General features: G+C 59.2%; 4 protein-coding genes across 4 annotated transcripts; all 4 read right to left on the bottom strand.

Moving 5' to 3' along the window:
• Positions 1–189: 189 nt before the first annotated feature.
• On the bottom strand, positions 190–4,932 carry F5144DRAFT_505682 (TRAPP II complex; the record flags this gene model as incomplete). Its single annotated transcript, XM_066786450.1, has 2 exons — positions 4,508–4,932; positions 190–4,448 (listed from the first exon to the last, which is right to left on the bottom strand). Coding segments are annotated over exons 1-2 (4,425 nt in total), but the record flags the coding sequence as incomplete, so codon positions are not given.
• A 477-nt stretch (positions 4,933–5,409) lies between these two features.
• F5144DRAFT_599577 (uncharacterized protein) lies at positions 5,410–6,536 on the bottom strand (the record flags this gene model as incomplete). Its single annotated transcript, XM_066791021.1, has 2 exons — positions 5,410–6,149; positions 6,200–6,536. 2 exons carry the CDS (start codon positions 6,534–6,536, stop codon positions 5,410–5,412), a joined length of 1,077 nt encoding a protein of 358 aa, XP_066646460.1.
• Positions 6,537–8,077: 1,541 nt separating this feature from the next.
• On the bottom strand, positions 8,078–10,715 carry F5144DRAFT_641431 (uncharacterized protein; the record flags this gene model as incomplete). The annotated part of the gene is made up of 7 exons (XM_066792767.1): positions 8,078–9,109; positions 9,171–9,301; positions 9,359–9,391; positions 9,445–9,662; positions 9,709–9,861; positions 9,920–10,083; positions 10,420–10,715. The coding sequence occupies 7 exons, from the start codon at positions 10,713–10,715 to the stop codon at positions 8,281–8,283; spliced, it is 1,824 nt and encodes a 607-aa protein (XP_066646459.1). The 3' UTR covers positions 8,078–8,280.
• A 1,065-nt stretch (positions 10,716–11,780) lies between these two features.
• F5144DRAFT_482333 (uncharacterized protein) lies at positions 11,781–17,181 on the bottom strand (the record flags this gene model as incomplete). Its single annotated transcript, XM_066785330.1, has 6 exons — positions 11,781–12,086; positions 12,687–13,489; positions 13,539–13,847; positions 14,052–16,505; positions 16,560–16,898; positions 16,992–17,181. The coding sequence occupies 6 exons, from the start codon at positions 17,179–17,181 to the stop codon at positions 11,781–11,783; spliced, it is 4,401 nt and encodes a 1,466-aa protein (XP_066646458.1).
• Positions 17,182–18,333: the final 1,152 nt, after the last annotated feature.

Genomic DNA, 18,333 nt, shown 5'->3' with positions numbered 1-18,333 from the left:
TGGACAACATTAATATATTCGTCATTACAACCCAAAGCACCAAACCAACTTCTTCATGCCCCATATGTGAATATACACACCCATCCACTCCCACTCTATACATACACCCACCCCCTTTTTCCCACCGCCAACGAGCCAACCAACCTCCCACAAACACCCCCCCCCTCAAAAGCCCGCTCACCTCTCCACCCGATCACGCACCGCCAACCGACACCCCCTCCTCGCATGCCACACCCTCCTCTCCCGCTTCCCCAACGCCGCCCCCAAAATCATAACCTGCGCCTCCGCCTCCGACTTCCCCCCCTTCCGGCCCCCCTCCTCCTTTTCCCTCTCCCTCTCCCTCGCCACCTCCTCGGGATCCACCCACAGCCTCGCCTCCTCCACACTGCCGAGGACCTCGAACTCGCCCCTGCACAGCGCCGTCACGCCCATGGCGACCTCGGCGACGCCACCATTCCCCTCCAGCAGCGGCAGCGCCTGCTGCAGGTTGCCGTTCCAGGCGAACTTGGCCATCTTGCGGGTGAAGTCCAGCGAGACATTGAAGGGCCGGTGGCAGAGCACCGGCGTGAGGCGCAGGAGCGGGTAGACGGGGCGGGCGGAGCGGTTGGTGACGCGCACGCGCAGCTGCAGGAAGGCGTCGACGTCGACGACGAACCGCCCGCCGCTACTACCGCCGGGGGAGGAAGCGGGTGCGAGTGCCTCGCCCGTCGCCGGGTCCACCACGGAAATGGCAACATCCAGCTCATCCACGCGCACGGCCTCGACCATGCGCGGCGAGAAGCGCAGCGTGCGCAGGTCGATCTCGCCCTCCCTGCACCTCCCGCCCACAGCAGCCGAACCCGCCACCGCCGCAGTGCGCCAGCGCGCGCTCAGGGCATCGAGCACGCGCTCGCGGAACCAAAAGGCCTCGCGGCTCTGGCGCTCGGCCTCGGGGGCGATCTTGGTGCTGACGACGAACTGGCGCTGGCGCGCCGGGTTGAGGGCCGGCACGAAGGCGTGCGGGTCCTCGAGGTAGACGCGCCGGATGGGGAGCACGAGGCGCGCCGTGTTGCCGGGCAGGATGTGCGCTTCGACTTCGATTGCTTGGGTTTTGGGTGGGTCGTCGGGGGTGGGGGAGGAGGAGAGGTGGATGGTCATTTGGCTAGGCCAGGAGTTGCGGAGGTCGAGGAGGAGGAGGCAGTGGGTGTCGGCGGTGAGGTCGGGGGGTGGGGTGGTGGACTGGTCGTGGTTGTTGTTGTTGTTGTTGGTGGCGCGGGACCAGAGCGGGGCTGGGATGCTACCGGTGAGCGGGAGGACGTCGACACGGGTGATGTCGATGCTGGCGTTGACGGTGACGGTGAGTTCCATGGATACCTGCCGCGTGTAGAACTTCTCGGCCACCTCGTCGTGCGGGACGCCGATGTGCGCGTAGTCGACCTGGATGAGGCCGTGCGTGAGGCCCGGCCTACCCAGTATTTCGAAGTCGAAAGTTGCCGTCTGGCCGGGGGCAATGAATCTCTTGCTGTCGCCGCGATTCTTCAGCCGGAGGGGCTGTTTCTTGGCCAGCACGAGCTCGTACTCGTAGAGTTCCGTAGCGGTAGCGTCGCGGTTACCCAGCGCCAACTGCAGGGGCTCCTGCGTCGAGTCCTTGAAGGAAAAGAGCAGAAAATCCGCCGGCGTGGTAGTGGAGAGGTTCTGCAACGTGACAGAGAAGGTTTGACGCTCGCCCTCGAGAACCATAACCGAGGATTGTGGGAGCGTCGACGACTTAACCACCACCACAGGCTGAGGTGCGATGACATTGAGCTCGATATGATCCGGCCTGAGCCGCTCAATAGCAGGCGATACAGTCGCGGCATTCACGTCGAGGGCACCAAGCCCGATCGCCTTGATCTTGACCGCATCGTCAGGCGCCCAGGGGTCCGCAAAGATGGGGAATCTCCTCTCCCGGCACCCGCGGGCCTTGATCAGCGCACCCGTGACCTTGACCGTCCCGGCACTCTTGGGCGTACCGGATATCCTCATAATCTGTGTCCGGTACGCACCAATGGCGGTAGTTTCCACCGCCGACTCAAACTCGGCTCCCTCTGTGTCGAGCCGGATGCTCTCCAGTTCGAGCTCGATTTCGTAGGGGTTCTGGAGGGTCAGCCTGAAGAAGGCCGGCTCGCCCGCCACCAGGGTGCGGTCGACTGTCGCGGTGTCGGGTCGCTTCAAAAAGGGGTTGTAGATAAATGGATCGACATCCTGAGAGCTTCGGGTGGTTATTATCCCGGGAAGGACGGTCTTCGCATGTGGCACGGGCGTCCTCGTTGGCGGCAGCGCCTCCATCGTGATGCCCCGGAGGAGAAACTCGTCCCAGTACTCGGCCGTCAAATTGCCGATACCCAGGCGTTTGGATAGACTGGACGTCTTCAGAATGTTGGTGACCAAGCGAACTTGCTCCTCCCTCGTTATCGAGGGGTAGGCGTTCTCTCTCCGCGGCCCGGGAGCAATGCCACTGCCAGCAGTCCGAAGCAGATCGCTCGAGTATTTCAGCACGCCCTGAAAGTCCGGCAACGCCTCCGAGAAGTTAATGCAGGCCCGAAGAATGTTAAGCTTGACGCTCTGCATGCCAAAGTGTCTCGCAGCCGATTGCTGCTGAATCCTTCCCACGAGCGCCCCGTCCGAACTGTCTTCCCTGTCTCCTAAGGTGTTGCCACCAACAACCCCATATGTCGTCATCAGCAGCCCCAGGAACGAATCAATCCCGTACTCAACGTCACCCTCAGCAAGCTCCAACACACCACCTGCCCCATCCCGGGCACTGGCACCATTCAGCCCAACAAGCCCAGCCGCGGGGTGGATGCCCACGTCAGCAGCACCGCGGGTGCGCGCTTCCACCAAACCACCCACCAGAATGGAGACGAGCTCCCTGACGACCATAGCCTTCTTGCGACGGAAGCCGAGGTGCCCCAGCACGGACGCTATCCCGCTGAGGATCACGACGCGGTCCACCGTGGTGAGCAGCTCGGCCGAGGAGGTCGGGAAGGCGCGGAACAGCGTGTTGACGATCTGCGTCCGCGTGGGCTGGATGGTGAAGCGCGGCGATGTGGTGAGGGGCACCCGGGGCGGGACGCCGAACACGATCATCTCGAGCGATTCCCGGCAGATCTGCCCGTTGGCGGTGTGGATGGCCGCGGACATCCGGCAGAAGCGGATGATGGCCTCGGAGTGGGGCAGCGGCGGGAGGTGCTCGGCTGATATCCTCGAGTACAGGCCCATGATGCGGTCGAGCAGCTCGGGCATGTGTATCTGTAGGTGCCTCAACCACGGAGGTTGGTGGGGGTCTCTTGCTTCAGCTTCCTGCATCGCTATGGCGGCGCTGTTCCCCTTGTCGTGCGGCGGGAGCAGGATGCTGGGGACACGGAACTCGATGCCAGCCCAGCCTAGTAGCAGGAGGCTGATGAGCGTGAGCTCGAGGGCTTTCCCGTGCCAGAGGTGGTCGTTAATCGACTTTGCTATCGTGGCAGCCTCGGTAAGCTCCTTGAGCGCGTTGTTCCACAGGCCAGCCTGGAGATAGAGCGACCCGACCACGACCTGGACCCGCGATCTCCCTTTGCTCCTCCACCTCTCGTTGAGCCCGCCGGGGCCAAACCCTTGCACCGACACTCGGTCTTGGCTCTGTGTTCGAAAGCTGTCGGATGTGTCATGCCGTGAAAGGCCGCCCTGCTCGGGGCTATTTGGTGTCATGGGCCCGATGATGTTTTCAAATGTGGAGGGTGGGGAGGGGAGAGGTTTGTTGTTGCTCACGGGGGTCGTAGGCCGAACGGTGGGCGTGGAACCGGCCGAGTCTGACAGTTGCCCCTTGGAGGGGACGGGTGGCATGGTCATACGAACACGACTTCTATCAGGAAGCCCACTGGTAGAGCTAGATCGGTTTATCGGCAGCGAAAACTGCGAATTTCTCCTCGGAGCCCCCGTAGGTTCGTCCATGGCACTCATCTGATGGCCTGACGATTGCCCTGGAGAGTCTATGAACGACATTCCCTCGTATGACTTGGCTAGGGTGGTCATCTCGGCCAGGATCAGGGCCGAAATGTCGCACATGACCGTCTTGATGGTGGTTCGTTTGGACTGTTCGGCGGGTGGGACAGTAACAATGCCCTCGGGTATCGGCAGAGGATTCTCCTTTGCCGGCATGTAATCAAACACCAACACCTGATGGGCCAGGACCTTGGGATACCGGTCCCTCAAATCCTCTAGGTCCTGGTACAACGACCGTATGTTGGCCTCCTCGACAGTCTTTCCGCCCGAATGTCTTTTACTAAACACGGCTTTAGGCAGCTCGGCGCCATCAGCCACGGCGATCACGGCGAGCGGCTCGCGGAATAAATCAAACGGTGAGAGGGCAAGGTGGGAGGCAGGTGGGTGGTGCATCATGAGGTCGTAGAACATAGCGCCATCAGGAAAGGCCAAGGGCGAGAACATGTCTGGACGCGGTCTGGTCAGCAAGGAGACGTTTAGCAGTAGAAAGTAAGTCATTTCCTACTTCTATGCGGCCGGGCATCGGGGGTGACGTCCCGGAGGAAGACGATGCTCTCCGCATTCAGACGACTGACGAACGCGGTGAAGCGCTCGCGTGTAATATGGCCGATGGGCAGCACGAGCGCCTTGACCCTCGCTGGGCCTACTGGTAGAAGAGAATCGATAGCCATTCTTGCGCCGCGGTCATTCCCGACGTGTGCGGGAACAGCGCAGGAAATCGAAAGAGAGTTGTCAGGTCAGGGGTAGCACATGTCGAGAGTTGGGGGGCAGCGAGCTTCCAGAGATGCGCCGCTGCCTGGTTCGCGTCGAAATCGAGCGTGTGTTCGTCGTAGGTTGGGGTGTTTAGGCGAGCGAACCTTGGCTTTGCTAGGTGTCGCGTGCGTTGGTGAGATATGCGAAGTGCGATGTCGAAATCCCGAAATTCAGGTATGGATTGTTGTAATCGATGACATGCAGCATCGAATGCGCCGTCCCGACCACAGCGGCCCCGGTCCCGCAGAGGCCCGAGCTTTGGTGCGGGACGGAGAGCTATAGCCGCTGTAATTGGCGTGCCGGCCTGAGGATCAGGGGGGCCAGGAAGACCCTTGCAGGCGTCATCTGGGGGCTTTCCAGCAAACTTGGGAAATCTCTCAGCTTCGCATGTGGTTGTTTTTTAACGGTGTTTTTGAACTGTTCCTTTGAATAATGTGTGTATACACTAGGTGAAGCTGGTATCAACGATGCGCCTAAAGCGTACTTTTCCAACCCAATCCCATACCCCAGACTCCCTCCATATAAGTACAACCCTTCCCCTCCATCCAGCCGACCTAGCGTTTACTCTCCCCCCGACATCCTTACCATGTTGCGTAGGTAGGTAGGTATGGGGTTGGAACAATAAATCCAATGGGTCGAGAGCCACATCACATATCACATACCCGACCCGCTCCCCGACCCGGCAACATCCACGTTCGACTTCCCCTGCCTCGCCTCAGTCTTGAGCTCGCTCTCAAAGATGTCCACGGCCAAACTGGCTTCGACAAAATCCTCCAGCTCCTCCGTCACCGTCTTGAGCTTCTCCTTAACAGCCACGGCGCCCTCGAAGCCGACAATGTGCCGGGCGGGCGGGTTCTCGTGACCGCCGATCGCCGTCAGGGCGTGCACCGTCTCCATGACCAGCTTGTCGTTGGCGGCTGCGGGCAGGTGCGGATAGCGGATCTGGACCTCGTCGTCGGACTGCTCGATGGCGGTGTCCGGGTTGGCGTTGAGCACGTTGCTCAGCATTTCACGCATATTTGGGGCCGGGTTGATCTCGGCGTCGTAGTAGGGCAGCTGCGGAGCGAAGATGATCTTGTTGGTGAGGCTCTGGATCTCCTTGTTGGGCTGCACGATGGTGACCTTTATGTTAAAAGGGGCAATCTCGTATGCCAGCGAGTCGCAGTAGCCCTCAAGAGCCCAGGTAGCGGCCGTGTACATGGGCATGCACGGCGTGCCGATGTGGCCACCAATGCTAGTGAGGATGATGATATGCCCCGTGTGTTGGCCACGGAACTGCGGCAGAGCGGCTTTGATGAAGTTGACCTGGGAAAAGAAGATGGTATCGAACTGGTCCCGGACGAGGTTGCGTGTAGCGGGCGTCGCCGAGAGCTCCTCGACGGTACCGATGACGGCTGTACCAATCAGCCACTGTTACTTGAGTTGAACAGGCTGCCAAACTCACCCTCAAACTTGCAACAAAGCAAAATGTCTATGCGACCAAATACCTGCACGGCCTCGGCAATGGCGGCGCCACACTGGCCCATGGCGCGGGCATCGCAACGGATGCCGCGTATGCGATCCTTCCACCCCTCGCGGTCCTTGCGGTTGCTCTTGCATTCGTTGATGAGCTCCCGGAATTCGGCGCTCCGCTCCTCATCCTCGATCTCGACGGGGGGTAGGCAGGCCACCACGTAGTCGCCGTGGGCCAGTAACAGCCGGACTAGGCGGATGCATAACGGCGAGAGCGACGAGGTGAGGAACCAGGTCCGCGGCGAGTTGTGTGTTGCTGGCTTGTCCATCAGTCCGATGAGATCTTCAAGGGTTCATTCATTTTCATTCATCGGAAATAGCGGGGGGCGGGGGTCGCAGATGCAAATGCAGATGCAAATGCACATGCAGAAGCGGGTGCGGATAGATAGATCACGCAGGCTCGGGCTTCGGTTTAGAGCTGGGCTTGGGAGATAACAACACCAGGGGGGAAAAGGAAAAGGGGGGTTGCGCACGGAATGATGCTGCTGGCGTCGAATGGGCATGTCGAGACGGCCCAGCATCTGCCGTCTTCTTGTCGGCCATGCTGGTAGGCGATCACGCAGGTAAACCTGGAACCTGCGAGAGCGGCTGTTTTCGCCAGTCAGGGGCGTCGTCGCGCGGCACGTTTGCACCTATCCTAGGTGAGGAAAGTCTCCTGAGCTCGCTCCACAGGCTGTTTATTTGGTCACAGCGGGTCGGGTGTGCCAGCAACCTAAAAGGGGAAAACCGTTGCTGCAGGGGGCAGTTATACAATAACGCGGTTGGAGATGCAGCGTGTGATGGAGGTTTCTTGTTGATATCAAGCTATCCGGATGGCTTGATTCAGACCACTTCGAGCAGAAAGGACAGCCCGAAACCCCTGGGGTGATGGTCACTTATACGTCAGGACGGGCAGTAGCGGTAGGCGATAGTCGGCATCCCTGCCGCTTAGTTAGGTAGGTAGTCAGTTTGCTTGCGCACTGCCCGGTCCTTCCCCTGGCCGCTGTAATCGGGTTTCAATTTCGGTGTTCGGCGGGTGTGACGGTAGATGTGATCGACGGCAACCCCAGATTGAGGCTCAACCGGCATCCACGAGTCCGGAAGCCTGCCGAAATGCGTTGTTTGGGATAACCGATGATGTCCGGCTTTAGCGTCGATAACAATGTATTCGGGCCACTAACTGCCATGGAATATGTCAAGCTCGGGTGCTACGACAGCCGAGGACATCAGATCGCCGGACTAAGGATATCCCCACCAAAAAGGCAATGCGTGGAGCTGATTCATACCTTAGTCAACGGGCTTTAGGCTGCTCGCGAGGGCCCTTCGAGTATAAAGTTGAGGTTGCTTGCTGGCGGTCAAACTTTTGACAATCGATCATTCGTCATGCCTTTGAATTTCCCAAAGTGCGTGCTGAGGATTAAACAACTGATCAACAAACCAACAAACTTTTCGGTCGTCAAATGTAACCACCGAGAGAAGCCAGCCTCAAGTCAGCTTGAGTCAGCCTCGCGCGGCGTTTCTCTCGACGGTTAACACGGTACGTCACCCGGGGACAGGCGACCTAAGCCCGTGCCGTCCCGTATATTTCGGGCGAGGCCGGACTGGATTCACGGAGCTGTTGCCGGAAGTTGATTCAGAGTTGGAGAAGACAAGAGGATGCGGGACGGGAACTCCCATCAAGATCGCTGCAAGGCTCCCCCTCCCCCCACTTCCCTTATTCGGTTCGCGGCAGGCGCTGTGAACCCCTCGGCTTGTTACGCTAAGCCCCTGTAAAAGTTTCGTGTAAAACCTGGGGAAGGCGTGTGCCACTTCTTTCAGTGGTTAACCGACACTAACACCGACAGTGAGAGAATGGAGGTCCTTGACTTTCCACACGCTCTCTGTCTACACCCATCAGCGCATTGGCAGCCACCAAAAATGCAGGCGGAATTGCATCACATCACATTGTACCAGGCTTGCTCAACGGCCAAGTCAAAAACAGTATCACATATCACATTCATAACACAACAACTTCCTCGCCCTTCCTTCACCCCCCTACTGACCAATCTCCCCCTTCAACCACCCCGGCACCTCAGGCACATTGTCCCACCCACTCAAATACTCCTCCCTCTTCACCCCCTCCCCATCCGGCTTCGCGTAGATACCCGTCACATACCACACCGTCTGCCCCTTCTCCACCGTCCCCTGCAGCGTCGGAATCGCCGTCCGACTCTCAATCAAATTCGAGTTCGGATCCGCATTCACCAACGTCGCCGTACGGCCCCCCGCAGACCCCTCCAGCGCGCGAATCCCCACCGCGCCCTTAGACACAATAAACGCACCCTCGAGCCCGCCCGCCCACGCCTCGGGCGTCGCCACATCATAGTTACCCATCAACCGGGGCCGCGTGCCCTCGTGGTTTGCGGACCCGTCGTACAGGCCCAGCAGGCGCCCGTCGGCCGCCCGCGAGCTGCTGATGGCGAAGCTGCCGTCGGCCGTCTGCACCGTGCGGCCCGTGGCGCGGATCTGGTGCGCCCGGATGTGCCAGTTGGGGGTGGCTTCCGTGGGCGGGATCAGGTAGGTCTTGATGTGCACGTCGGGGAAGGGCGTCCAGAGGGAGACGAGCACGGGAACGCTGCTGCTGCTGCTGCGGGTTTCGAGCGTGGAGGTGGAGAGGCGCCGCGTCTTCCAGTACTCGCCGCCGTCGTCGGAGAGGCCGAGTTGCGAGGCGAGGGCGTATTGCTCGAGGGTGAAGAGCCCCGGGGGGACGGAGTAGCCGTATGCGGAGGAGTAGGCGAAGGCACCGTACTTGGCGTGCGTGCCTTTCATCGGGTACGAGCATGCCTGTCCGGAGGAGAGCAGCATGCAGTGCCCGCCGAGGTTGCTGGGCGGTTGTTAGTTTGGGGAGTTTGGGGGTGGGGGTTGATAGGTAAAAGGTGAGTTACCTCATGATGTGGCCTGGGTGCTTGAGGTCCTTGATCTTGGGGATTACGTCCCAGTGGTTCTCCTCCTTGGAGGTCCAGAAGGGGTGCGTCTCGGGCACAGCGAGGCAGATGAAGGCTAGGCAAGCCCAGTACTGAACAGTATAAGCTTGGTTCGTTGAGGATACAGGGTGACAGGAAGAGTTACTTACCGGGCTGCCCGGACTGTTGTAGTTCTCGGCCATCTGTTTCTTCGTGAGTATCATCGGCAGGCCCAGCAGGAGAGATTTCTACTCACATACATGTTTGGGTACGAGTACCCAATGGTCAGCGTGCCGCTTGAGCTCCACATGTCGTGCTGCGTCTGCCACCATCTCAGATGGCGCATGACCATTCCCTTGACCATACCCCAGGTCAACGGTGCGGGCAACTCGACATCAGCATACGCAAGAGCGCCCCAGAACGAAACCATAGCGAAGCGGTAGCCGACACTGCGGCCAAAAGGAATAGACCGCCCTAGAAAAGTCAGTATCACCTCATCTTGTGAGAGTTGTTAACTTACCCTCCTTGTCGTAGTAGTGCGCTAGATCCAGCGCCGCCATCTGAGCCCGCTTCTTGAACTCTGCGGCATTCTCTGGGTCATCCTCGGCGGCTAGCTTAGCGTAAAGCAGCTGGAGGAAGTGAATGGCAAAGCTCGACGAGTAGTAGTCCATTTCTGTTCACGTCAGTCGGCTGCCTCGTAGGGTGTTGTTTAGGGGTAAGTTGTAACCCACGGTGAATCCCCTCCGGCCCGTCATTAGACCATCCATCACCGCGATAGAAGGTCTCTAGGTGCTTGATATCCGCATTGAGCCTCTCCTGCGAGAACTTGCCGCCGTTCTTCTTCAGCCCCAAATTCGCAAACACCCGGAACCACAACCAATTCGTATTCGGCATGCTGTCGCCCTTCTGTGTTAGCCAGCCAACCAACTTCCTTCTCCCCCCCTTTCCCCTTTCCCCCTTTTCACCCTCCCCACCCAGCAACAAAACCCCCAACACCCAAACCAAACAGATAAAAGAAACAACAACTCACTTCTTCCCATTAATACTATTCCCCAACCAATTCTCCACATTCCCCCTCTCCCGCTCACTCAACCCCTCCCAAAACACCGGCGCCACCGCCAGCGCGAACCCCATCGGGCACATCTCCACCATCCGCTGATCATTATCCGCCGGATGGCCCCAGTACTCCGCGCTGGCCGGGTCGGTGCCCGCGCGCAGGCCGTCCACCCACCAGCGCGCGCCGCCGTACGTCCCGCCCCCCGCGAGCAGGCTCGCCAGCCCCCACAGGGGGCGCGCGAACCCCTCCACCTCGGACGCCGTCTGGTCGAACCGCACCGCCGTTGCGCCCGGCATGCGCACGCGCGCTTTGGTGGGCGAGAAGAACGGCTCGAGCGGGTCGAGGAGGGTGGTGAGTAGGGCTTGCACGGAGGCGCGGTCGCTGAGGGGGACGGTGGAGAAGGGGTGCGGGTTGCTGTAGCCGAGCACGAGGCCCTGGGTGGGCTGTTGTTGTTGGGGAGGTGGGGGCATGGTGGTGGTGGTGGTGGTGAGGGTGGTGTAAGTGATAGTGAAAGCCAACCTGGGTGCTGGATGGGTGGGTGTGGGTTGTTGAGACTGTGGGAGTTGTCAAACACGGAGGGAGGGTGATTAGAACAGGGGACGAGGGACGGAAGATTGAGAGGGCGCTCTACTAATGTCTTAAGATAAAGACGAAGAAGATATAACCTTTGAAAACAATATGTCTCTTTCGATATCACGACCTCCCATTTACACAGCCAATCCCATATTTCTCCGTCTCGCAGCGCTACATCCCGAACTTACACCCACCTTTCCACCCATCTTCGACCCAGGGTGGAGCCACCCGAGTTGGAGAACAAACATCCAAGGGCCATTCTTGATGAGGGGTTTGCCGTTCCTTTCGGCCTCGTCCCCTCTCCCCCTCACCACAGTGGGGGTGATGTTCGCGGCTAATTACGAAACATGGGAACCTTCAGTTGTGACACTCAGCCGATGGTCTCCTTGCATGAAACTTGATGATCCGTAGAATGTCAAAGCGGGTGATGTGGTTCCACGGTCTCGGCAAACGCCCTGCAGGATCCTGCTTGTGCTCAGGTCACAACCGTTGAGGTATGCTTGGTAACGTTTCCCGGGTACAGCCGGAGAAGCTGGGGGACTTAACCTCCCGCATATCAATCATCACATGTGTCTTGGGCGAGAGTTTAAGATAACATTCAGTAATTGCCTTGTACTCAACTCATCCGGCTCAAGATCCAAGACAACCCCCAGCAGCCGCCATGCAGCCAGATCCCATATTCCAGATATCAAACCTCGCCAAATAACACGCTGCTGTTTGTGATTCAAAGCACCCCCACCCTCCCAACAACCCTGAGCCTCCTTTTCTTACCACCCCAACCCGGAGCAACTCGTCGTAGTGATATGTGCCATCTAGGCGAACAGAGCCCAAGTAGACATTACGTACTTAATCTGCTCAGGTATTTGTATCCATCCATCCAACCGTCCCGCTCTTTCTTTCCACACCAACCACCAACCAACACCACCCCAACAAACCAACCCAACCCATCCATCCCTAAACCATCACCCCCCGTTGACCGGCTGCTCCGACCCATCAACCCCCGCCGCCGCCACAGCAGCCGCCATCTCATCCAGCCCGGGCGTCGGGGGCACCTCCTCATCACCCCTACCACCATAGCCATCCACCACGGAGCCCTCACGACTCAAGCTCGCCCCATCCCCGTTACTCGCACTCGACTGCGCCAGCTCGCGCCGCCGCCTGCGCATCTTGCGCTCCTCGTCGGCCGTCTGCCGGCGCGACCGGCGCAGGTTCTCGCGCTTCTCCGCGTCGGCGGGGTCGTCGCCGCCGTCCGCGCCCGAGCGCATGCCCTGGAGCAGCAGCGCGGCGCGCTGCGCGACGTCGTCTTCGCCCGCGGCCGTGCCTGCTGCACCGCCGTCGGCGGGCTGGCCTGTGGCTGGGTTGAGGAGGTCTGAGCCGGGCGTGTTGTTGACGTCGTCGTCGTTGGCGGGGCCCGAGACCTCGGAGCCGGGGCTTTGGATGGGCGGGAGGCTCGCGTCGAGGGCGGCGAGCTGGGCAATGTCGGGGACCTGTTGGCCGGATGCGACGCGTACTTGGTGGCGGTCCTTGAGACGGGCACGCCGGCGCCTGTCGCGCTGGTCTCTTGCCTGTGGTGCTGCGGCGCGGAGTTTCTCGAGCAGGCTGTCCATGGCGCCGGTGCTGGTTGGTGATGCCAGGCTGCTCTCCGTGGAGGCCTGCGCAGCCTTGAGCGCGTTCTTCCGTTTCATGGATGCCTCGTTCTTCCGGCGCTGCTCCTCCAGTTGCGAGTTCTTGTCGTACGATTTCCTCCACTCAGAGATGAAGTACGCCAGCTTAGAAAAGAAGTCGCGGCGCGCGTTGTCGTCGGCAGGGTCCTCGCCGTAAAAGGTCATAATGTCGTCGTAGGTGCGTATCATCTCCTCCAGGTAAACCTGCATCTGCTCGGCCTTGCGCCGCGCGTCCTTCATGACGCGCCCAACGACCTGGGCCACACGGTCCTGCGGGTGGAACTTCTTCGCGTCTGATAAGCTGCCGGAGTCGAGGGCCTTCTGTACATTGGTGATGTTGTCAATGTATCGTTTGGCGTCGGACTGGACCTGCTCTATGTTGATTTTTTGCGCCGTCATGACCCCCGAGATGTCGTCGGTAAAGTTCTCCCACTCCGGGTACTGGTTACGGACAATTCGTTCGACAAGATCGGCCAACGTCGATTGGTTCTTGTCGTCCTTTACCATGGCCAATCTGGCTAGCGAGGATAGCTTGAAACCGCGGGCCTGTTTGTTCGCGTCGTTCATGTAGTTACCGATATCCAAAATGAGGCCGAGCACGTTCATCAAAGATACCGAGTCTCGGAGCGACTCGGATACGTTCACAACATGGCGCATCTTTTCGGTGAGTTCGTCATACTCGGGTTCGAAGCTGCGTGTCAGTGAAAGAGCACGCATTCTGCTCTTCCAATAGTGGTGCAGCTCAAACGCCGTTTGTAGGTAGATCTGATCTTGCCTGGTGAGCTCCGCCGGGTCCAGCTCTCTGTTCTCTTTGTTTGCTTCTGGGCCTGTCCAGTCCTTGCTGTATGGCGCCAGTTGCTTGGATATATTGTCCGGGATATTGCAGAGATCATCTTTCTGCAGGAAGTCCATCACCACAACGTTATCGAGCACGTCGTTGTCGCAATGGATGATCATTTGCACCACCTTCTCAACAGAGAACTGCGAGAACTTGGCCAGGGCAATTTCTGTCCTCCATTAGCGCATGTTTATGATTCCCTCTTGGGGTTGACTTACCGTAGGATTTCCGCAGATCGTTCGAGATAATCTGCTTCTTGTCGTCCTTCTTTGCCGTCCCTTGGCCAAGCTGCTTGATCTCCTTTGCCATGAAAAGTTTCTCGACCTCATCGAGAATACCCTTCCGACTAAGCTCGAGGTATTTTTCTTCCCTCTCTTCTGCCGAAGGCGTGTGGGCGGCCCAATGAGTGGTGAGTGGTGAGTCGACCTTCTCCCAGTGCAGAGCCTTGAGCTTCTTCTTAGGCCGGACAACCGACAAGCCAAGGGATGTTGTGGGTGTGAGATTGTTTTGCCGGGATAGGAAGTGCCCTGACATTGCGCCCAGCCCGGGCATCGGAGGCGGAGGAGGCGGAGGAGGCATGCCCAGGCCACCAGGAGGAGGAGGTGGTGGTGGTGGAGGGGGAGCACCGGGAAAGTTCCCTGGCATTGGAGGAGGGGGAGGGGGAGGAGGGCCAGTAAAACCGAGCGCTGGGGGCATCGGTGGCGGAGGTGGGGGAGGAGGACCGGTGAAACCGGGTGGTGGGGGAAGCGCACCGGCCAGCAAACCAGGGGGAGGAGGAGGCGGCGGCGGAGGGGGTGGAGGGCCCCCGAAAGTTGACGGACCAGGCGCTGTCGGGGTGGTATCGGTGATCTCGATCTTCGGAGGCTCGTTGTCACTGGGAGTAAGAGGTGACTGGGATTCCAAGCTCGGGTGGGATGGGCCAGTTGTAACGCCATCCCCGTCCTCTGAATCGCTGCCATCGATTCTCTTGACCTTACCCTGAAGCTCGCTGAACATGCCGGCGGCCTTCTTTGGATCCATGACAGGCCGCTTGAATTCGACCACCCGTGGCTTTTCGTAAACGACACCCTCCTCGTCCTCGGCGACATCCTCGATCTCTTCCAAGACACCCTCGATCGGTTCCCCGCGAGAACCGACGGGTTTCCTTGGAATGCGAGTCGATCTTTTGACGCTCCCAAGCATGCTGTTGGTGAAGTCCCGGGGCGGGGCACCAGCCCCTGGTTCTCCGTAGCCGTCCATCTCCTCGCGGAGGGCTCGTAGCTTGTCCGAGGGGCCGACGGTCTCGCCCCAGACCTTGCCCTCAAGCTTGTAGACCGTCTTTTGGCGTTCAAGCTGCATTTGCAGGCGCTCCATGAGCCTATCACGGTCTAGGATGCCTTGCATACGAGCCGGGTCCTCGTCGCCCACCTTAACCCCCTTGGCAGCGTTGGAAGCCGCAACGTCCTGAGCGTCGCGGAGCATAAGATACAGCTCTCGCGTTTCGAGCTCATAGCGCTGTGCTTCCTTCGCCCTGAGGGTTTGGAGGTTCTCCAGCTCCGACTTTAGCCCTTCCGTTTGTCTCCTCTGCGCGTCAATGAACCTCGCCTGTTCATCGATCTGCTTCTGGAGTTTAGCAACCAGCCCATCTGCGCCCATTGCTAGTTTTTCCCTCAACTCATCTCTTTCTGCCATCGCCGCCTCGGCAAACTGCCGCGTTTCGGTGGCCTCATCGAAGGCCTGGCGGGCTTCCGAGTCCGTGTGCAGCTTGTCGAGCAAGCTCTGGACCGTGAAATTGAGACTTTGCTTCAGGTCCATGTCCGGCAAACGCCGATCCATGGCCACGTAACTCAGCATCGAATCGACGAGCTGGAACATGCGGAGACGTTCCTCGCTGTCATTTTCTCGGATCAGAAGGAGATGCTGCAAAGCCGAGATGAAGTAGTCTTGAGTTTTGGTTCCGTGCAACCGCTGCTGGATCGCATCTACAATCTGGACCGGGTCGTTGAGGTCTCTAACCTCTCCTTCCACGTTGTCCTTGATGCTGCTGTTCTCCTTCTCGAGCATGTCCTCGTAATCGATGGCCTCGTTGAGCCGGAACCGCTCGATTTGCTTGTCGATCAACTCATACTGGAAAGCCTCCATCTTGTTCAACATGCGCTTGATGCCACAGGCCGTGAACTGCGCCCTGATGTGGACGCGCATCTGTAGGTCCTTCTCGGCGGCATCGATCATCATGTTGATCAATATGAGGGTGGCCACGACGTATTCCATCAGCAGGTTCTCCATGCCGATACCTCCGCTGCGCACCTCCTCGCTTGCGCCCACGAGACTGCCCATCTTGCCCCGACCATCGATGGTGACCTCGACGAGACGCATCCAAGCGTCGAAGCGGCCGTTCTCGCCCTGTTGGTTCTTGGCCACGTCCATGGCCTCGATCACCTTTAAGTGCCCCTTGCTTTCGGACCAGTGGCACAGGAAGGTCAACACTTCGCTGACAAGCTTCCTCGTCGTGAGCCGGGGCGAGATGAGGGAGGTGGCCAAGGCCACGAGGACCGGCTGATGAGCTAGGGCATCGTCGGCGCCGAATTTGTTGTTCATCAAGGCCTTTAGGCACTTGGCGATATCGTACTCCCGGTCCAGGTTCTTGTCGCCGGTCGCGGAATCCAGGGTCGGTCCCATGGCGGTTTTGCGGTTGATTTTGAAGAGGACATTGGTCAAGGCCACTTGGCCCTGGCACTCGATGAAGCGTCTGACCCAGCCGATCTGCTGGGTGCGTAGGTTGACCTCCAAGCTGCCGAAACCCTTGCTGTCGAGCGAGTTTTCCATGACCTTGCGCACATACCACTCCGGGCTGCCCTCCTCGTCGGGCATCTGGGTGAGGTCGACATTGCTGTACTGGCCAATCTTAGCGGTCTGCCTGCGCTTCTGTTCACCCTGCCATTCGGTGAGGCGGTCTTGGTAGATGAGGGTCCATTTCTTGGTCGGTGGGTAGGCGATCATCTGACGCTTGGCTTGGTCCGGAAGGTTGTGCCATCCGCGCTTTTGCATGAGCGCCACGAACATCTGCTCGATGACGTTATCATCATCTGGTTTCGGGAAGTAAAACCCCTCGCTCGTCTGAGTCCCAGAGGGAAACTTGGTCAGGCGGTTGTCCCTGGGCGAGTGGGGGGACAAGTAGGAAGATTGAGACGAGATACTAGGCAGTGCTGTTTTGGATGAGCGGCTGTCTGCATTTTGGTTGTAGTAGGACGTTCTATTACCTGACATGATGCTTGAGGTGTCGGCTGAACTGCGACCACCGGACGTGTACGAGTTGTACCGGGAATTATGGGACCCCGGCACGTTGCTCTCCCTCGCTGGCCCCCATTGCTGGTATTGAGCCTGGCGGCCGGTCGAAGCCATTGTGATGTTGGATGCGCCGGGCGCGGGGCGTGGCCCGGAGGGGAAGGGGCTCGAGGGGTAGGGGCTTGTGGGGCGCACGGCCGATGGGTCGAAGGTAGGATACTGGTGGAAATCGCTCGTCGCCTTGTTTAACTGGTGTGGTAACGGTTCTCGTCGGGATGACATCTGGTCGGATTTGTGAAGGTAGTCGACAGGGACTGGCGAGTTCCGGTCCGCGGTAACGGCATCGTAAGGGATCGTCGTCATGATGCCGGCCGTCGTGTTGATACCGGACCCGGAAGAACCAGGACGGTCTAGTGATATAACAGAAGAGTCTCGTTGGTGGCGCGAATGGCGCGAATTCACAGAACCCGTGTCGGTGTCGGCGGAGAGATGGCGGCCTTCGTCGGGCGTGATCCGTTTCTCGGCCTTGTTCCTAGATCGGTGGAAGAATGACGAGGCCTTCCCGGAGGAGGCTCGGGACTTGTCGTAGGAAGACATGGCGTCGGGGTTGTGGGTAACGCGTGGAACAGCCGGTTCGGGAGGGGCGGGCAGCGAGCCGCCTGTGTTTGGTTTCTCGACAACAGCCGTACAGAGGGGCGTCAATCAATGCGTGGGCGACGTGGGCCGAGCGAGTCGGGGGGCGTGGTATTTGTCGTCAATGGACTCTGTGTCTCAGGCCTATGGCGCATCGCATCATCTTCTTGGGAAGTGGCCGGGGTCAGGAAGCGTGTCGTCGCAGCGCTGGTGGGGGGTTGTGCTTCTGTGCATGAATCGTGAATATTTAGCATGAGTACGGGGTTTGATAACAGACGCCGTGGGGTACTGCGAGACAGCGGGAGGTCGGCGGGAACCCTGACATACGGACTGCGATTTTCCGGTTCCTGTAACCGTGGGATCGTCCGTGAATCCGGTGGTCGGTTGAAGTTGAAGTCGACAAGGCAGGTAAAAGGCGCCGTCTTCGATCGCGTTGTCGGGCCGGGGGTCAAACGAAAATGGCCAACGGCTGTTCTGTCACAATGGCGCGGGCTTGGCTTCCGCGGCGTTGCAAGGAGCGCAGGAACGACAGAGAGGCACAAATGAATGTGGTATCGACGTCAGAACCTGGAAGGAATGGTGCGTGCTAAGCCCCCGCAACCTGGAAGCGCCTCCGGGGATGGTTTTGCAAGTTGCTGGATCGCCTGCGCAGGTTTAGGTGGTGTAATGAGTGCGACACCGGGAATGTCCCTGTGAGCGGCGGCCACAATTATTGAATCGCAGGATCGGTAACCACCGGGACAGACGCACAACACACACAACATGGAGGTCACAAAGGGGGTCCGCGGTCTGAAACAGGCCTAGCTTGGATCTGCCCCTGGGGTTTCTGAGAGAAGGCGAATGCATCAGGGGACCGTGCCGCGGCATGTGGCCTGTGCGTCGCCCGCCTTGATCCTGGTGTCGCACGCTTCAACCCCGCAGCTGCAGGGTGGCCTGAGCTACAGGGCAGGATGCTTGAAACACTCAATCAAGAACCCGCCTCTCCCGCCACTGTTTAGTCCGTTTTGTTTCACGGAGTACGACGAGTGTGGCCGTATCAAGGCACCTATTGATACTCAACAACAGATCCATGACTAGTCAAATGCCACCATAGAAACATGGCAAAAGTTTACTCTA

Source organism: Chaetomium tenue (assembly GCF_020726465.1).
Source record: "Chaetomium tenue strain MPI-SDFR-AT-0079 chromosome Unknown F5144scaffold_2, whole genome shotgun sequence".
NCBI lineage: Eukaryota > Fungi > Ascomycota > Sordariomycetes > Sordariales > Chaetomiaceae > Chaetomium > Chaetomium tenue.
Note: the sequence above shows the minus strand (reverse complement) of the source record. Positions and strands in the feature narration are given on the sequence as shown.